This window comes from Nannobrachium achirus, assembly GCF_963921795.1.
Source record: "Nannobrachium achirus genome assembly, chromosome: 17".
Classification (NCBI taxonomy): domain Eukaryota; kingdom Metazoa; phylum Chordata; class Actinopteri; order Myctophiformes; family Myctophidae; genus Nannobrachium; species Nannobrachium achirus.
Window position 1 is genome coordinate 5,081,797 of NC_137824.1, and position 19,763 is coordinate 5,101,559.

General features: G+C 44.8%; 1 protein-coding gene across 1 annotated transcript in view; it reads right to left on the bottom strand.

Annotated features, from left to right (window-relative positions):
- Positions 1-3,494: 3,494 nt before the first annotated feature.
- Positions 3,495-19,763, bottom strand: part of LOC308301978 (CD276 antigen homolog) — a gene marked incomplete at its 3' end in the record, with an annotated part of 51,355 nt that continues 35,086 nt past the window's right edge. Inside the window, exons 3-5 of the mRNA XM_080746123.1 lie at positions 18,996-19,289; positions 9,853-10,134; positions 3,495-3,553 (exon numbers count right to left, since the gene is read on the bottom strand). Coding sequence (XP_080602249.1) covers positions 3,495-3,553; positions 9,853-10,134; positions 18,996-19,289 — 635 coding nt within the window. The remainder of the gene's footprint in view (positions 3,554-9,852; positions 10,135-18,995; positions 19,290-19,763) is intronic.

The following is a 19,763-nucleotide window of genomic DNA, read 5'->3' on the forward strand; positions in this document are numbered from 1 at the left end:
CCACCCCCGGTAGCAAAAGTGAATGATTTTTTCTGGTTGGCCAGTCAGGGAGTCTCAGGGACCAATCAGAAGGCGGACAAACAGTGAATTACCAAGCTGAATCATTAGCTTGGCTTCGCTATATGTGAATGAGGCATTAGAGCCATACCTTCTCCAGATATAATGTGTACATGGTCTGGCCAGTGGCCACCTCATACAGAGCCTGGGGGAATAGCTTAGCTTCCCTCCTGCTAGTTGCACTGACGTGTTATTGGAAATGACACCCGAGCTCCAGGCACCGCGCCGCTTGCAATGTCGTGGACTATGATCAAACGGCTCCGCCCAGAACTGCGGTGTCATTTCCAATAACGCTGCACTGGCGCTGGATGGTCCCACTGTCTCCACATTCCTGACAGAAACTGTGTCCTGACCTGAACTATAGTTCCTCTCTATGCCTGGCAATAACAATGCTAATGCAGAATAGAATAAATAAATATTACACCCATACTACAGTAGGTAGTAGGTAGGCTATCCTCTAAAATGTGGTTACTATGGGCATGATTTGGATGACACTATAGTATTTGCAACAGAAAGTAATTATTAAAAACAATAACAATAAAAAAAAAAATAGATTTAATATCAGATTTTTTATTCTCAAAAATGATTATTCGAATATTATATTATTCTAACCATTAATTACAATTAATTATAGATATTTCATGAAGGGTTTTACTTGATTATTAGAACTATATCATTTTCAGCTTGATTAATTTAGGTTGTTTTGTCCGCGGAATCAAGAATTGTTCTCCGCAGAATTCCGCAGTATCAGGATTGTTCTCTGCGGAATCAAGACTTATTTTCTGCGGATTCCTGGGGGGACTAGTAAATATAGAGGCCATACATTAGTATAGTATTTTATATTGTTTTTAATTGGGAGTTTATCCTCTTTACCACATGTCTCGACAAGGTTTGGAGGGTTGTGCCTCAGATACTACAGACTTCACTTAAGTATAGCTCTCTTGTTACGCTCACTTTTTCCAAAGCGGTCGCTTTGATCCACAACGAGACAACGTAGCGTCGGCAGGATAGCGCCTCACCCCACGGAGGTTAGGGTTAGGTTTAGGCATAGTTTTACTGAGGTTAAGGTTAGGCATAGTAAGCTAATGGCTAAACACAGATGAGATAGGCTAGTAGATAAACAAAGAGTCGTTGCAGACCTGTGATGTCACCGACTGCACAAGTGAACGGCTGTGGTCGCCATCGTGAAATTACACAGGTGTGTTGGTAAGTAACTATCAAAGTGAATTGATCCAGGTGGTGGTAGGGGTTTGTGGTGAACTACAAAACAAGCGCTCTTACCCCAATCTAACTGAGTTACCCAAACTAACTGTAACATACATACATACACATACTGTACATACACATACATACATACATACTATATATATATATATATATATATATATATATATATATATATATATATAGTGTTTTCAGAGAAATAAATAAAGATTGAAATGAAAAGTTGTATTATTATTATTATTAGTATTATTAATTAGTCTTAGGTTCAACTGTTTAAATAAAGGTCTCAAACTCACTCACCTTTAGGAACACGCTCATGGATAGACTCAGGTGAAAACATCCTCCTTATAGGATCTGAGAAGAATTCAAACACAGTGACAATGACATAACATGACATGACATACAGTAACATTAGCTGTGTTTGAAGGCACAGCTAGTCTACCTCCACATATAAAAACAATGGGACTCATTCACCAACGGTTCTTATGAAGACATTTCTTCTTAGACTCACTTTTTAAGTTTTTAAGAAGAATTTGGCATGCACCAATGTTTTCTTAGTTCCAGGGGGTCCATGCAAAACAAGGAACAGTTTTATCACTTTAACTATACTAGAAGCTCGGCCAGCAGGGGGCCGGCAAACTCAGGAACAATGTAAATAGGACATGAATGCCCCACCCTTTAATGTAGACCCCATTATACCTGTTGTCATAGGATCTGTTTTGACCATCTGTTTGCATGTGTCCATTTATGCCCATATTATTCTCTGCAGACACAGTGCCGGTTCCAGAAAACTCTGATGTCAGACATAAGCTCCGCATACGGAGAATCCGAACCTTTCGCGCCGGTTCCGGAAAACCGCGTATCGGGTCGAGGCCGGGCACTGCACTACCTGCTGCGGCGGGGAACGCACGTGCCGAAGTCTTTGTTGACTCATGTGTCACACGTGATGTCAGAGCCTTTCCGGTTCCCGGAATGCACTGATGTCAGAGCCTGTTGTCAACAATCAGCTCCGCATACGGAGATTCTGAACGTTTCGTGCCCGTTCCGGAAAACCGCATATCGGGTCGAGGCCGTGCACTGCACTCCACGCCGCGAAGGGGAACGCACGTGCCGAAACTTTAGCCGGTGGGACGATCGGTTCTCGAGATACGCGGATTACATACATACATACATACATACACACACGCAGACTTCTCACATTTATTGTAAGATGTTATTTATTTTTATTTTTTCGAAAATAGCCGATCTACAAGCTCACAACGGGTCCCATTAATTCCCATTTTGACCTTGACATCTTCCCTGGCAGTAAATATTTTCTATAGCTGTCAAAATTATCGCGTTAACGGCGGTAATTCATTTTTGGGATTAATTGCCTTAAAATATTTAACGCAATTCACGCATTCACGCATTCACTGCAGCCGAGAACACAGCTGCCCTCTGCAACGCAGCCTGCTCCCCCTCCCCCTTCCACACACTCACTGAGTGAGAGGTGGGAGACGTTAGCAGAAAAAAAGTTGTTAAATCTCTTGGAAACATCGCTGCCACTGGATTAATAACTGATCATCAATACATCTCAAATAGAGATCTACTACTACCTTTGGCTCTTCAATTGGAGAGGACAACAGCAACACATTAAAATCCACGATTTTAGGCTCCAACACCTTGCATTAGATCCAGAGAAATGGTGGCGATGGATGCGTGATCATGTGTAGGGATGGGTATCGACTATCGAGAACCGGTTCTTGTTGAGAACCGGTTCCCCGTGGATCGATTCCATGGAATCGTTAGCCAAAGTCCTTAACGATTCCGCTATTGATGCCTGCATATGCGCGATGACATCAAATACGTGATGTGCTGCCTTCAAGTGCCTTGTTTTGTTAGACCGCAGCCAAATGCTGTCTAAGCAGAAGCGTTCTAAAGTCTGGCTGTATAGTTCACGCGAATGTTCATGTTTTGATAATGAGGCGTCAGCTTTCCTAGTTCAGTTGTACTCAAGCTCACTGTATGAACGGACAAGTCTCCCCGATCTGTTTCCGAGCTAGAGTGCCCTAAAAAGTTTGTTTTGCAAGCTCGCCTCCCACGTTCTTACTACAAAATGAGCTACGTGTCCATTGTGCTCTGTGTTGCTAAATGCTCCCCTATAAATAACATGTGCAAGAAAGAAAAGCATGTAAATCCGTTGATCCAAAACTGTAGAAAACAGTGCGTCTGTTTTAGCTGTGGACAGCAGCAGCTCCGCCTCCGCAAGCTTTGCAGCCGACGTTAGAGTAGGCTACACCAGGGACGTGCAGAGAATGTTAGAGGGGCAGGGGATGAAATATCTAAAAGGGCCTTTTGGTGAAAATATTGAAAATAGCAGACCTCCAAGCTCACGTTTTGTGACCTTGGAGGTCAGCTATTTTCTTCATTTGCATTAATGCATGCATGGTCTAGAGAGGGCACTTTCTAACATAGGATAAAGGGCAGGGGCTTAAGCCCCCTTTGATGTCTATGTGTGCACGTGCCTGGGCTACAAAAATTACGTTGTGCCTTCACGTTCTGAGCACTGCAAAAACGGGACGTTGGATTGAGCACACTGTAAAAAATAAACCTTTTTTTTCTGTGAAAAATATAAAAACTACAAAAAGAAGAAAACGACAGGAGGAGAATAAGCAGTGGAGGAGGTAGAAAATGTAATTGGCCACTATTTCTGACCAGCCCCCAGCATGGCGAGGGGGCTGAGAATCGATAAGAGAATCGATAACCATCCCTAATCATGTGTCAACACTGCGCATATTTGCCAGCTATCCTAGGCTGTGTAAGTAAGCAATTTACCCCGAGTGAGAGGACATTATGCTCTCATAATGTCCGCAGTGAGGTTGTTATCGGACGAGGCGCAGCCGAGTCCGATAACAACCTCACTCAGGACATTATGAGAGCATAATGTCCGACCCCGAGTGGTAAATAGCTTTTCTACCACTTTTTCCCGTATACATGAAAGAAAACACATAGTTGTAACTTGCAAGGATCTTAAGTTACAATCATTATTGCCTATAAAACTTCCGCGAGACAGCAGATAGTTCCACAAACAACATCTTCTACTCACCAACAGATGGCGCCAACTCCATACTAATCCATGCGTCTAGCTTACAGCTAAGCTAACGTCAGTTAGAAGTACCGTTCCGGCCGTAAATAGAGGCTGTTCGCTTCCAGAAAGGCATAGGTTCAGAGAAAAGGGGCTTTAAAGTTGGCGGATTGCATTGGATCCAAATAAATCGGCGACTATAGCATGCACGTTAGTAAACATAGGACCGTTGCCACCGTCATTTGTTGGTTGGGGGAAGTCCCCGGATGTACACTGAGGCGCATTGATCTCGGACACACAACTTTGCGGCAGTTGTCCTCTAATAACCTCCGGAATTTAGCCAATCAGAATCCAGTATTTGAACACGTGACTCGAAAAAGTGGTAGAACATAGGTTAACGAGGCTTGTTGACCCTGATTTGACCAGGATTTGACATAGGCGATCGGCACAGTCTGGCTTGTGCTGCGTGTGTCAACTGAATGAATTATCTGTAGCCCAGACAGATATCAAGTAATCATCTCCCCCTCATGCTAAAATTACTTTTAAGTTCCTCTTCTCCCCAAAATGTATTTTCCATCATTAATGACAAGCCTACTATTGTTGCATTTAGGCTTTTTATTTTCCAATAATTAAACTATAAGCCAGTGTTTTATTGCTACACAATAAATGGTAAATAAGGTAGCCTACTCTACATGCATACAAAATCATCCATCCATCCATCCATCCATCCATCTTCAACCGCTTATCCGGCATCGGGTCACGGGGGTAACAGTTCCAACTGAGATTTCTAGAGTTCCTTAAAGGAGTGGCGCCAATTTAACATTATGATACAGTAGGTCACGTGGTGTTCCTTCAAACAGTCTGAAAAGGAGGCGGGGCCAACATGCCCAGGCGGATTCACTACTAACTAACCGCCTGGGCATGTCGGCGTGAAAACTTACTGTTACTGTACTTTCAGTACAGTAACTTCAATAAATTAATTTGATTGGGTCATTGTGGGCTCGCCTGGAAGGCGAGCACACGTATGTTATCTTCATTATTTATCTATCAGTCAGTCAGTATCTCCTCAAAACTTTGGCGCGCTTCATCTCTTAAACGCTTACACCTTTCAACACCATTCAAATTTGTATGTGTTCAGCTTACTGAGGACACATGTGCTTGTACTTTTGGTTTTGAAATGTTTTGTAGTATAAATATAAAAAAATAAAAATGTTTAACTTTAAGCACCCAATGCATTTCCAATGGGTTTAGTGAGTGGGGACAGAGTGGAGAGAAGGATAATAGACCCATGTTTATGTTAAGGCGCTGTGGCTGCAGTGTTCACACTTCAGATATGCTATCTATATCATTGCGTTCACACAGGTCTGCTCTCTGATTTGATCCAAATGTCTAAGCTGTGTGATGTATAAAACTATAGTTATAGTTAAAACTATAAATAAATGTCCCTCTCCACTCTACTGATTACACAGCTGTGATCAAGAATCAAGTCCGGGCGATGGGATGTAAATCCCATAGCCATATATCCTAGAGCCCGCAGGGACAGTCAGCCATATTAGTGGTTGTTGTTGGTTGTCAGGGAGATATCAAAACCAATGCATTTCCAAGTCAGATCCACAAACACAATAAAAGCCATGCTCCACTCCTCAGTCTGGAGTGGCCACATAGAAGAACGCCTTGGTTATAGACATAGTGGAGGACAGATGTGATCTGGGATTGTTAGCCTACAGTATATGCACTCAATATACTCCACTACAGTTGGAGTCCATTTGACAGTTGCTGGTTCCCAAACACAGAATCAAAAATGTAGATCTAGAACACATAGAATATGTACAGTACAGTAAGGTTCAGTAGAGTACAGTAAAAGTACAGTAAGGTTCAGTAGAGTACAGTAAAGTACAGTAAGGTACAGAAAGGTACAGTACAGAAAGGTACAGTAGAGTACAGTACAGTAAGGTACAGTAAAGTACAATACAGTACAGTAAGGTACAGTAGAGTACAGTAAAGTACAATAAAGTACAGTAAAGTAGAATAAAGTACAGTAAGGTACAGTGGAGTACAGTAAAGTACAGTAGAGTACAGTAAAGTACAGTATAGTAAGGTACAGTAGAGTACAGTACAGTAAGGTACAGTACGGTACAGTATAGTACAGTAAGGTACAGTACAGTAAGGTACAGTAGAGTACAGTACAGTAAGGTACAGTAGAGTACAGTAAAGTACAGTAAGTTACAGTAGAATACAGTAAAGTACAGTACAGTAGAGTACAGTAAAGTACAGTAAGTTACAGTACAGTACAGTACAGTACAGTACAGTACAGTAAGGTGCAGTACAGTATAGTAAGGTACAGTACAATACTGTAAGGTACTGTACCTTACAGTACCTTAAAGTATCCTATTTGTTGGGTTGGAAGCGAGCCCACACTGTTTCGAAGGAACAGTATTTCTAGTTTAACATGACATCATTAAAAAAACTGGCTAATTTGATAGCCATAATTATCTGTTTTGGCCGTGTCACGCCCCCTTTAATAATAATGAAAATAAACAATACTAATGATTATAATAAACATACATACATACATACAGTACATACTGTATAAATGTATCCGCCTTATTCTATCTTTATCTTTCCATTTCCACAACAATATACAGACAGAAATGGCATATTTTGGACATAGTTCGATTCATGATTAATCATAATTAATTATTTTTTAAGCTGTGATTAACACTTTGCTAGCCGAAATAGAATGGCTGTTGATAGATTAGCCGTGAAATTTCTATTATTGTATTATGATCTGAGACATAATATTATGTTTATAAACATGAGCCCGCCACCCCTCCTTCTTGGACGGCGCAGTTGTTTTTTCTTTTTTTTTCAATCCCCAGGTCGTTAGCTCACCGTGATTATCTGGATCTCCATTGGGATAGAGTAGCAGTTTTGGCCGAGGAATCTTCTCCCTGTGCGTTTCGTGTGCGCGATCCGTGCGCATATAATCGAAGAATGACTGAACAGTCGATGTGACCATTTTGGCTAGCTTAGCCCTTAGCACTCCAGCTATGCTAATGTTATCGTCTAAACAGTAAACGGATGGCTGCTGGGAAGCCTCTGGAAGGAATGGACCTGACGTCACTTCTGCTTCATGTCAGACAAGCCATGCGCTATCGATCGACGAGTGGTGACTAGGGAAGGTTAGACGATCGCTGATTTTCGGATAAAAATAATTTATTTTGTTTTTAATGACCCAGTACGGTAAAAGACGGCACGGCTGAGACTCCTTGCTCAGATGTCCGGTATATTCCGGTTTTAATATTAAGGGGCTCCCCGTGGCTTGCAAAGTGTTAATCTGATTAAAATTTTGAATCATTTGACAGCCCTAATATTTTCAGATGGGGGTCTGCCGAATGCATGTAAATGTGGGGGTCCTTTTGTGAAAATGTTTACAACCACGGCTTTAGAGTTTTCAACAGGTCTGAAAATTACAACCCGACGCAAACACTGGGATGAAGCCCACACACACACACAAACACACACTGCAGACCCCCATCTCAATCTCATTTGTTTTCTTCCGGGGACCCCCAAATGTTGCCTCATGCTAGATGCAGAATTAGACATGCCTCATGCTAGATGCAGAATAGATATGCCTCATGCTAGATGCAGAATTAGATATGCCTCATGCTAGATGCAGAATAGATATGCCTCATGCTAGATGCAGAATTAGATATGCCTCATGCTATATAAAGAATAGATATGCCTCATGCTAGATGCAGAATTAGACATGCCTCATGCTAGATGCAGAATAGACATGCCTCATGCTAGATGCAGAATTAGATATGCCTCATGCTAGATGCAGAATAGATATGCCTCATGCTAGATGCAGAATAGATGTGCCTCACACCATAAATATGCTAATATACAGCATACAATGTGTGAAAGTGACAAACGGGCTTCACAGTTAAGTCAGGTCTGTTCATATGCTAATGGTCATGCGGATTCAGATCAATTGCTCCAGCCACCGAGGAGAAACAGACAGACAGACACTCAGACAGACATTCGGAAAATTAGATGTTTGATTTACATTGATGTCTAGTGGTGATATGTTGATTAACTCATTTCCCGCGATCCCCGTTGAAACCGGAGATTTCCCGCTGTACCACTCTGCGATGCCCGTCGATCCCGGAAATTTAATTAGTTAATGTTGTCTCATTAGGTTTGCGTCGTAAACAGAGGAAGGAGCTGCACGGCCATATCATCGTCTTTTTTCACGTGTTTTTTTATTTTATTTGATAGCTGTTTGATTCTTGTGCCCGCCTGGCATATGATCCGCGCACATATCGTCTGCTATGTGCACGAACGTGTCCACGTGTTACCATAGCGCACAGCTGGCTGTTTCCAATGTTTTCTTATGTAACACTGGCGGATTCAGCAGGATACTGCCTGGCAACGGATTTGTCTATTCCAATGGATTTTTTTTTTATTCAAAAGCTGTCATCTTGTCTACCGGTCTACTACATGAGTCGCGCACAGATTATGCACTATGCGTGCACGTGCCCATGTTAAAAGGTAAGGACAATTTGGCAGGAAAACAGTTCAGCCTATGTTTAAAATAGCAGCATATGAGTTAATGTCAGAGAAATGTCATGCCTTATATGAGGATTGGGTGGAACCTCCTAAAGGTAATTGGGATGCAAATTGGGATATGCGGGGCGTGTACCAATGATGATTAGGATTAACTGGCACACCCCTTCAAGTTACGAGGATTGGGATTCATCATAAGAACATAGTTACGAACAATTCTGCCTTTATAAGAATGTTTCATGAATCTGACTCGACAAGGAATTCACTTGGGAAGAAATTTAAGAAGAAAATGTAGGAAGTTATTAGTGAATGAGGCCCAATGTGTTTTTTTTTTTTTTTTTTTTACTCAAATCTTTGCATCTGGGGTCCTGGGTCAGTGGAACAAAATCAATTGTCCACGGCCAAATTCATATAATTTCTGGGGTTCTTGACATGGAACGAGCAAAACTGATATCATAGGTTTTTCAGAAAACTGTTGGATTAAAGATTATTTTTTTTTATCGTCCTAAGGTCTTAATGGGTTAATTGCATGTCATTGCTGAGCAGTAACTCAGTAAGCATGTTGTTTGTTATGTGGAACTGCAAATCTGATGAGGAACTTACCACCATATATCACCCCCAGCGCAGCAATGAACGCAACAATAACACCAGCAACAATGACAACAATGACAGCAACCCATGGTGTAGGTTCGGGTGGAGGTCCTGAGGAGAGGTTTAATGATTTTCTTGTTAGGATCCTAAATATGTCAAAAGGTCAACACTGCAGACTGTAACACAGTGATTCAATGTGTTCACATGATGTAGTAAACTACATACCTTCGTGATAAAGACTGTAACAGTGATTCAATGTATTCACATGATGTAGTAAACTACATACCTTCATGATAAAGACTGTAACAGTGATTCAATGTGTTCACATGATGTAGTAAACTACATACCTTCATAGAGCAGGTTGGGTTCAGGATCACTCCACTCCATGCTGAACTCGTTCTTCACTTCACAGGTTAATGTTTTAACTTTCTCATCTTCATTCTTGGTGACAATCAGCAGATTAGAGTTTGGTCCAGAGTCAGACACATTCCATTCCCCTTCATCTTTCTTCCAGCGATAGGTGATTGGACCTGACTCTGTGACGTTCTCCAGAAAGACACAGAGCACTTCACAGCTGGTGGAGTTAGAATCACACGGTGCCCTGGTGACCACCGGCTTTGGAACTTTCTCTGTTGAGCAAACACAATGAATATAACTTAGTGCTGATGTTGTCTCCACTCTCCAGACTGCAGTTACAGTAAAACAAAACATATGTTGGCTGTGTGATCTTCCTCAGGTAAGGGTTATGGTGCAGATATATTTATGTTCATTTTCTATAGAAGCAGTGGGCGGTTCATGGCATCATTAAAGGTTGTATGTTTTTACAAAATCATCACACAGGCCAGACTGGACACCGCTGATCTAGAGGGATTCACATTTTGAACACAGCTTGCATTTTATCAACACCAGCATCAAACGATGTGATTCACTGCTGACATGTATGTGTGCTGTTATGGTTAAAGCCATAGTCACACTGCAATGACTCACAATATGTGTTCTATTCATATGCAGCTGTTCCCAGACCAGCTTAACCTGACAGTTTCTGGTCTTTTATAGCTTTCTCAAAAAAAAAAAAAAGAAGAAAAAAAAAAAAAAAAAAGATTATCTTCATTATCACAAGTAACAGACTGTACTAAACGTAATGTGGCAAACCAGGGGTAACCAGGCCCATAATACAGAGCCCTAAGCTCAGGCTAGGGGAGGTCATAGAGGGAGTGTATTACCCTGTCCAGGTATTACAGCCAATGGGATCCTGGAGATGGACTCACCTGCAGCCAGTCAGGCAATCAAGGAACGCCTATAAATAACCGGCTCCCAAGCCGCTCGGTGAGTCAGTTTGGAGGAGTGTGAAAGCTGAGAACATCACTCTATCCAAGGAGGTTAGTGGGAAGGACTTCTTACAAGTGAGTACAAGATTTACTGAAGACACTTGGAATCACCGTGGATGTCCCTACGCTATTGTGGCTCACCTGGTTTCTCTCTCTCCTTCCCCTAGGCCAACTGAACTCCAACCCCATGGGGAAAGCAGAGCTTCCCCCATATGAACCAGACAGTCATTTCTCTCTCTCTGCTTGCCCACAGGCCAGCAGAGCCCCCACCTGTGAGTGTTAAAGGCCCACACCCCGACAAGAGGACCCCTAAGTTGAAGTTTCTCCCGATGCCCCATGCCCCCACCATTATTGAATAAAAGGACAATTTATGTTCATTTACATACAAACCGACTCTGAGCTTCTTACTTTATTGTGAATCTTGCCTGTATTCCCCTGGGTTGCCACATTTTTGGTGGAGAATACGGGTATCGCCTCGGTCCAACGTAAACGATTCACAATAAAATAAGTACTCCGTGAGTGAGGCACGTGGCCTAATGGAGCAAGCCGTAACTCAGCTCATCCAGAACCAGGCCCAGCAGGCTAAGGGCCTTGATGCCTTACAAGAGGCTATAACCAAACTAAGCCAACATATGGTCAGGTCGGAGAAGCTTACTGAACCCTGCAAGGTGCTCACCAAACAGACGGCCGATGACGACATTGAAGCGTACCTTGAGGTGTTTGAGAGAACAGCAGAGAGAGAGAAGTGGCCTGAGAGGGAAAGGGCGGGAATTCTGGCCCCATTCTTGACAGGGGAGGCACAGAAGGCCTACCGTGACCTCCCGCTCACAGACGTGAATAGTTATGATAAATTAAAGGCGGCCATTTTAGCACACTATGGGCACAACCTCCAGTCCAGAGCCCAACGGTTTCACACTTGGGCCTATGACCCCACCGGCCCTGTTCGGCCTCAGATTGCCGCCCTCATGCGCCTGACCCGTGCCTGGTTGGTTACGGGGGATGGACCCGCAGCCCTGGATAGAATCATGCTGGACCGGTGCACCAGAGCACTACCGGCGGATGCCAAACGGCACGCAGCACAAAGCAGCCCGGCCACTGTGGATGCCCTCATATCGTTGCTGGAAAACCACCAAGTCACAGTTGAGCTGATGCGGAGCAGTCGACTGGAGAACACACGCCCAGCCCGTCCGGAGCCCCGGGGAGATAAACCTCGGCAGAGGAAGTTTGACATGGAGGCCGCGACCCAGTTCCACACAGCCCGGCCAGGTACTCCACCACAGCGGCCCCCTCCAGCAACTCGGGACCGCCGAAGGTGCTTCAGCTGTGGCCAGGAGGGCCATTTGTCCTGGAGTTGTCCAGGAAATGAGGAGTCCATGCCTACAGAGGGCCCCCCGGATCCACAACAGAAGGGCGGTAGTTACCTCACCACTTGCTGGGCCCATGAGGGCACGGAGGCCCCCAGGCTCCCCGTTAAAATAGGGGACAGAGACGCCGAAGCCTTGTTAGACTCTGGCAGTCATGTGACCCTCCTCAGGCCCGAACTGGCAAAAGGCACCCCGGGGCCCTCTATCCCCGTTTCATGTGTCCATGGGGAGACGCAGAATTATCCAACCACTCACGTCAAGATACAGACCACCAGGGGTTCCTTTGAGGTCTGGGCCGGCGTGGTGGAAAAACTGCCTGTTCCAGTCCTGATTGGGCGAGACTGCCCCATTTTCTGGCGGTTATGGGGGCGTAACCCTGGTGGCCAGCGGAGAGATGGTAAAAAGAAAAGAACCCGACGCCCGACTAAAGTGAAGCGGGTGCATGCCTGTGCCGCCCCAACTGGGGACTCCCGTTCAACTGGTACTGAGACAGATGAAGATGCTCGTGTCCCGGGCCGCTTCTACTGGCCCGGCGTAAAGAGAGCGGTCCAGGATTACTGTAGAAGCTGTGCAGAGTGCCAGAAAACTGCCCCCAAGGTCCATTATCGAAATCCCTTGATCCCTTTACCTATAATTGACACACCCTTCCAGAGAGTGGGCATGGATATATTAGGGCCACTTCCAAAGTCCAGTAGGGGGCATCGTTATATCCTGGTCATCCTCGACTATGCCACTCGCTACCCAGAGGCAGTCCCACTAAGGGCAGCGAACTCTAAGACAGTGGCCAAGGAGCTGTTCCTTCTCTTCACTCGGGTAGGCATAGCCAAGGAGGTCTTGACCGACCAGGGGACTTGCTTCATGTCACAGATGATGAAGGAGATGTACAAGTTGTTAAAGGTGAGACAGATGCGAACATCAGTCTGGCACCCCCAGACTGATGGGCTTTCGGAACGCTTTATAAAATCTCTTAAACAAATGCTGAAGAAGGTTGTGGATGTTGATGGGAAAAATTGGGACCAGCTAATACTGTATGTGTTGTTTTCCATCCGAGAGGTTCCCCAGGCGTCCACAGGGTTTTCCCCTTTTGAATTGCTGTATGGACGGAGGCCCCGAGGCATGCTGGATCTTGCCAGGGAGGCGTGGGAACAACAGCCATCACCTCATCGCTCCATCATAGAGTATGTGGACCAGATGCAAGAGCGTATGGGTAAGATCTGGCCACTTGTGAAAGAACACATGCAGCAAGCACAACAGGCTCAAGCCCGGGTCTATAATCGAAACGCCCAAATACGTGAGTTCCAGCCAGGGGAACTGGTCCTCGTCCTCATCCCCACGGCCGAGTGCAAGTTTCTGGCAAAGTGGCATGGGCCCTATGAGATAATAGAGAAGGTCAGTGAGGTCAACTACAAGGTGAAATAGCCCGGGAGAAGAAAGCCCCGCCAAATCTATCATATACATCTCCTAAAAAAATGGCATCCCCCAGATTGTGTGCCGGTAACTTCATTCGTTGCAGAAACTCCAGACTCTGTCACCCCCCAGGTACCACTAGGCCCCCAGCTGGCACCGGCCCACAGACAAGGTCTAATAGAACTGACCAGCCAGTTTAAAGATGTGTTTTCCGATCTCCCTGGGCGGACCGATGTGATACAACATGACATTGTCACAGAAGCAGGAAAGAAGGTGAGGCTCCGTCCGTATCGGATCCCCGAGGCTAAGAGGGGGACCATTCGAGAGGAAGTTAAAAAAATGTTGGAGTTGGGGGTAATTGAGGAATCACACTGTGCCTGGTCCAGCCCTATTGTTCTAGTTCCAAAACCAGATGGCACAGAGAGATTCTGTAATGATTTTAGAAAACTTAATGAGATCTCCAATGTTGATGCATATCCAATGCCCAGGGTGGATGAGCTTATTGAACGTTTAGGCCCCGCCCGCTTCATATCTACTCTTGATCTGACCAAAGGATACTGGCAGGTGCCCCTCACTGAAGCTGCCAGGGAGAAGACTGCCTTTTCCACGCCCGATGGTTTGTATCACTACAAAGTCCTGCCTTTTGGAGTCCATGGGGCGCCAGCTACGTTCCAGCGAATGATGGACCGAATACTCCGACCGCATCGTGAGTATGCTGCAGCTTATTTAGACGATATAATAATCCATAGTCTTGATTGGACTTCCCATCTAGGCCAACTGAGAGCAGTCCTGGAAGCTCTACGGCAAGCAGGCCTGACGGCCAACCCCAAAAAGTGCCACCTGGGCCTAGAGGAGGCACAATATCTTGGCTACACGATTGGAAGAGGCAATGTGAAACCCCAGCTCCGGAAGGTGGAGGCAATAAAAAAGTGGCCCAAACCCAACACAAAGCGTCAGGTGAAAACGTTTTTGGGTTTAATTGGATATTATTCATCTTTCCTACCTCACTTTGCTACCATTGCAGCACCTCTACATGAGATGACCAGGAAAAGCCTCCCGAATCATGTTGTCTGGACTGCAGAAGCAGAGGATGCGTTTGCCATCCTCCAGAAGGCCTTATGCACAGAGCCGATTCTGAAGACTCCTAACTTTAAGGAAGCCTTTACTGTGCACGCTGACGCCTCAGGTACAGGTATTGGTGCCGTACTGTCCCAGATCCAGATGGGGGAGGAACACCCAGTGGTCTATATTAGTCGTAAACTGCAGAAACATGAACTGAATTATTCGCCTGTAGAGAAAGAGTGTTTGGCCATTAAGTGGTCTCTACACAAACTGCGCTATTATCTATTGGGACGTAAATTCACACTGGTGACAGACCATGCACCTTTAAGATGGATGTCTACAGCTAAAGATCATAATGCAAAAATTACACGGTGGTTCTTAGACCTGCAAAATTTCAATTTTAAGGTTGAGCACAGGTCGGGGAAGGCCCATGGAAATGCAGACGCCCTGTCCAGGAGAGATGAGAGCTGCTTGTTTGTTGACGCTCCTAGCCCCTGCTCGGAGCTGGAAGGGGGGTATGTGGCAAACCAGGGGTAACCAGGCCCATAATACAGAGCCCTAAGCTCAGGCTAGGGGAGGTCATAGAGGGAGTGTATTACCCTGTCCAGGTATTACAGCCAATGGGATCCTGGAGATGGACTCACCTGCAGCCAGTCAGGCAATCAAGGAACGCCTATAAATAACCGGCTCCCAAGCCGCTCGGTGAGTCAGTTTGGAGGAGTGTGAAAGCTGAGAACATCACTCTATCCAAGGAGGTTAGTGGGAAGGACTTCTTACAAGTGAGTACAAGATTTACTGAAGACACTTGGAATCACCGTGGATGTCCCTACGCTATTGTGGCTCACCTGGTTTATCTCTCTCCTTCCCCTAGGCCAACTGAACTCCAACCCCATGGGGAAAGCAGAGCTTCCCCCATATGAACCAGACAGTCATTTCTCTCTCTCTGCTTGCCCACAGGCCAGCAGAGCCCCCACCTGTGAGTGTTAAAGGCCCACACCCCGACAAGAGGACCCCTAAGTTGAAGTTTCTCCCGATGCCCCATGCCCCCACCATTATTGAATAAAAGGACAATTTATGTTCATTTACATGCAAACCGACTCTGAGCTTCTTACTTTATTGTGAATCTTGCCTGTATTCCCCTGGGTTGCCACAGTAATCTTCCCATTGTTACTTCTTTCTATTTTTTGCATTTTATTTCTGGATCCCCCACCCCCTCACACTCTTGTGATGGGTGGTTAGGGGTGTGCCTAACCACTCTAAAGCTGGCCTTATATTAGCAGATCATCGGGCACAATGACATCGGGTAGCATTAAAAAGTACAGGATAATTGTTTAAGATTATCTGACCAGATAATCTAAACATGCTCACACTAGCCGTTTTGAAAAGTCGGGGACTCCGCATACAACAGGATTCTATCCCGATTGAGTCGGGCCTGAACACAGCAATAATAAATAATATAATGAATACAAAATGTCACAGGGGCTGTTCTGAGAGCTTCGCCTTGCAACGCACATACAAGCACGCACGCGCACACACACAAACACAAATACATTTACATTCACTTCATCCACTCAACACCATTGCCTCGCCTCGCGCAAAAAAAAAATGCAATTTCTGTCCCATTTTGATGACTAGAAGCTGGGCCGCCCGAGCGTCTAGTCGGCGACCTGGCCAACTCGGAACAATGTAAATAGGGAATGAATGCCCCGCCCTTTAATGCAAACCCCATTATACCTGTTTTCATAGGACCCGTTTTGACCATCTGTCTGCCTGTGTCCATGTATGCCCATATATGGAGATATCTGTATCTGTCTGTCGGCGTCCATTTTATGTCCATATATGGAGATCACTGCAGTTATAGTTCTGGGTCCATTTTATACCCATATATGCCCATATATGGAGATATCTGTCTATCTGCGTCCATTTTATGCCCATATATGGAGATCTCTGTATCTGTCTGTCTGTGTCCCTTTTATGCCCGTATATGGAGATCTTTGTGATTCTGCGTCCATTGTATGCCCATATATGCCATATATGGAGATATCTGTTTATCTGAGATCTCTATAATGGGAATAAAGGGACACAGACAAACAGATGGAGGAGGAGACAAACTTAATGCAAACCACATTATACCTGTTGTCATAGGACCCGTTTTGACCATCTGTTTGCCTGTGTCCATTTATGCCCATATATGGAGATATCTGTATCTGTCTGTCTGCGTCCACTTTATGCCCATATATGGAGATCTTTGACCATCTGTTTGCCTGTGTCCATTTATGCCCATATATGGAGATATCTGTATCTGTCTGTCTACATCCATTGTATGCCCATATATGGAGATCTATGCAGACACAGTGCCAGTTCCGGAAAATCCTGATGTCAGACATCAGAATCCAAACCTTTCGTGCTGGTTCCAGAAAATCGTGTATCGGGTCGGGTCGAGGCCGAGCACTGCACTACCTGCTGCGGTGGGGAACGCGCGTGCCGAATTTGAAATAGGGAATGAATGCCCCACCCTTTAATGCAAACCCCATGAATGCCCCACCCTTTAATGCAAACCCCAATATACCTGTTGTCATAGGGACCCGTTTTGACCATCTGTTTGTCTTTGGTCACTTATGCCCATATATGAAGATCTCTGCACACACAGTACCGGTTGCGGAAAACTCTGATGTCAGACATCAGCTCCGCATACGGGCATTCATTTTATTCCCATATATGGAGAACGCGCGTGCCGGTGGGACGAACGGTTCTCGAGATACGCGGATTACATACATACATACACACGCACAGAGATTTTTTGTTGACTCATGTGGCGTACGTGATGTCAGAGCCTTTTATGAAGTGATGTCACAATGAGTCAGCGCTTGCGCCGATTTCCTCCGGAACAGTCTGATGTCAACAATCAGCCCGCATAAGGAGATTCCGAACGTTTCGCGCCGGTTAGGGAAAACCGGAAGGGGGGTGCTGAGGGTGTTTCCAGGGGCGCTGCAAGGGGGGGGGGGGGTGCTGAGGGTGCTACAGCCCCCCTGGTACTTTTTTTTTTTTATAGATAACCCTAACCCTAACCCTAACCCTAACCCTTTTTATATATAATAGATATATACACACAGAGCTATATTAAAACAATAATGTATTTGACTTTGGGTAATACACTATGTTGAAACAAGGTGTTTGATTATCACATGGTCACCTTGCCACCTCCGGTTGGAAGGTAAGTTGAATTTAATTTAAATGTTTGCTGTAATGGTGGCCTCTAATTTGCATATTAAGGAGTAAGCTTACCACTAATTACATTAGAAATCCCTACTGTAACACACATGGTCTGATCCTCAGAACACAGATATGCCTATATACACTTTATTTGTCAGTTTAGCTTGCTTTGTTATAAAGTTATTGAAGAAATAGTGCAAAATTGGCAGCCATTTGGTTATGCAAATTAGAAGGTTAAAAACTAAAGATTTAGCTTACCATGTTTTTTTTCAGATTCAGCACCCTTGAATTATGTAAAATGGCCTGGTACCCCACTTTTACTCCAAAATGCCTCATTTCAATGCTACTTACTGTAGTGCATCTTCATCAGAGTGATGCATTAACATTGAAACGTTAGTCAACTTTTTTTTATTCTGGCACCTGAATAAAAGGTTAGAACCGTCTGAGCTGCTCCAGTGTCTCTCTCTTCTGCATACATCTGTCCCTGCTCCTGTAGTCTCGCGTGGCCAGACTGTTGCCTCCGCGATTTGGTCAAATGCTCCCGGAAATAGAAACGATGAGTGCGAGATGAAGCGGAAGTGAAGCCCCCACGTCACTTCCGTTTCAGTCTCACGTCACACATATTTATCATTATATAAATAAAAATCATATAAGCATGTTTAGCTTGCTGCTTAGCAGAAAAGACATTTTAAAATATATTTTTTGAACGTTAATGCCCGTTTTCGATACTCGCCGTTCGGGAGCTGCTGTTCCAGACTCTATATAGCATTCAGAGATTGTGGAATAGTTGTCTGGCTACGCGAGACTACTGCTCCTGTGATGCACCAGACTAGCCGTGTAGGCTGAGGTGTGCTGTAGAACCCCTTTATGCCATTAACCTCCTTATAGAAGGACTTTCTTTTCTGAAATCCCACCTGACTATAACAGGTTCTGGTCTTTTACAGCATTGTAGAATAGCATCGGTAACCGACTGTATGAAACATAATCTTCCCATTCCCACACACTATATTAACCAAAACTTCAATTCAAATTAACATTTCTGTGGAGAGAAAACATAGTATATTATGATAGACCCATGATGACACATGACCTTTACAGGACACAGTTCATACTCACTCATCTGATTAACCATTGTCTTGTCCAGAAGTCGACCGTTGATGTGCACAGAGTATTCTCCACCGTCTTCTATGGTCATACTGTTGATGACCAACTGTCCAGTTTCTTTATCCAGTTCTGCACGTTTTTTAAATGTCCCGTAGTAATCCACATCAGGACCAAGAACCAGATCCCATTCTGCTGCTTTATTGGGTCCATGTTTCCACAGGATGCTAGTGATGGGTTCAGTAACAGAGCTGGTATCTGGAAGCAGGCGAAGGACTCCTTGTGGTGGAATGTAAATCACATCTTTAGCTGTGGAGAAAAGATTATTTCAGTCAATTTGAACATTTAAAGCAGTCAGGAACAGAGTCTTCTGACTGGGACTTATTATTTAGCAGTGCAGAAAAACCTCACTTGAGCAAAGATGTTCAGGAAAATAACCAATCTACAAGCTCACTGCGACACATAAGACTATGGTTGTACTGGTCAGCTCCCGGTACAACAGTAACACACTGTGGTTGTACTGGTCGGCTCCCAGTGCAACAGTAACACACTGTGGTCGTACCGGTCGGCTCCCAGTACAACAGTAACACACTGTGGTCGTACCGGTCGGCTCCCAGTACAACAGTAACACACTGTGGTCGTACCGGTCGGCTCCCAGTACAACAGTAACACACTGTGGTCGTACCGGTCGGCTCCCAGTACAACAGTAACACACTGTGGTCGTACCGGTCGGCTCCCAGTACAACAGTAACACACTGTGGTCGTACCGGTCGGCTCCCAGTA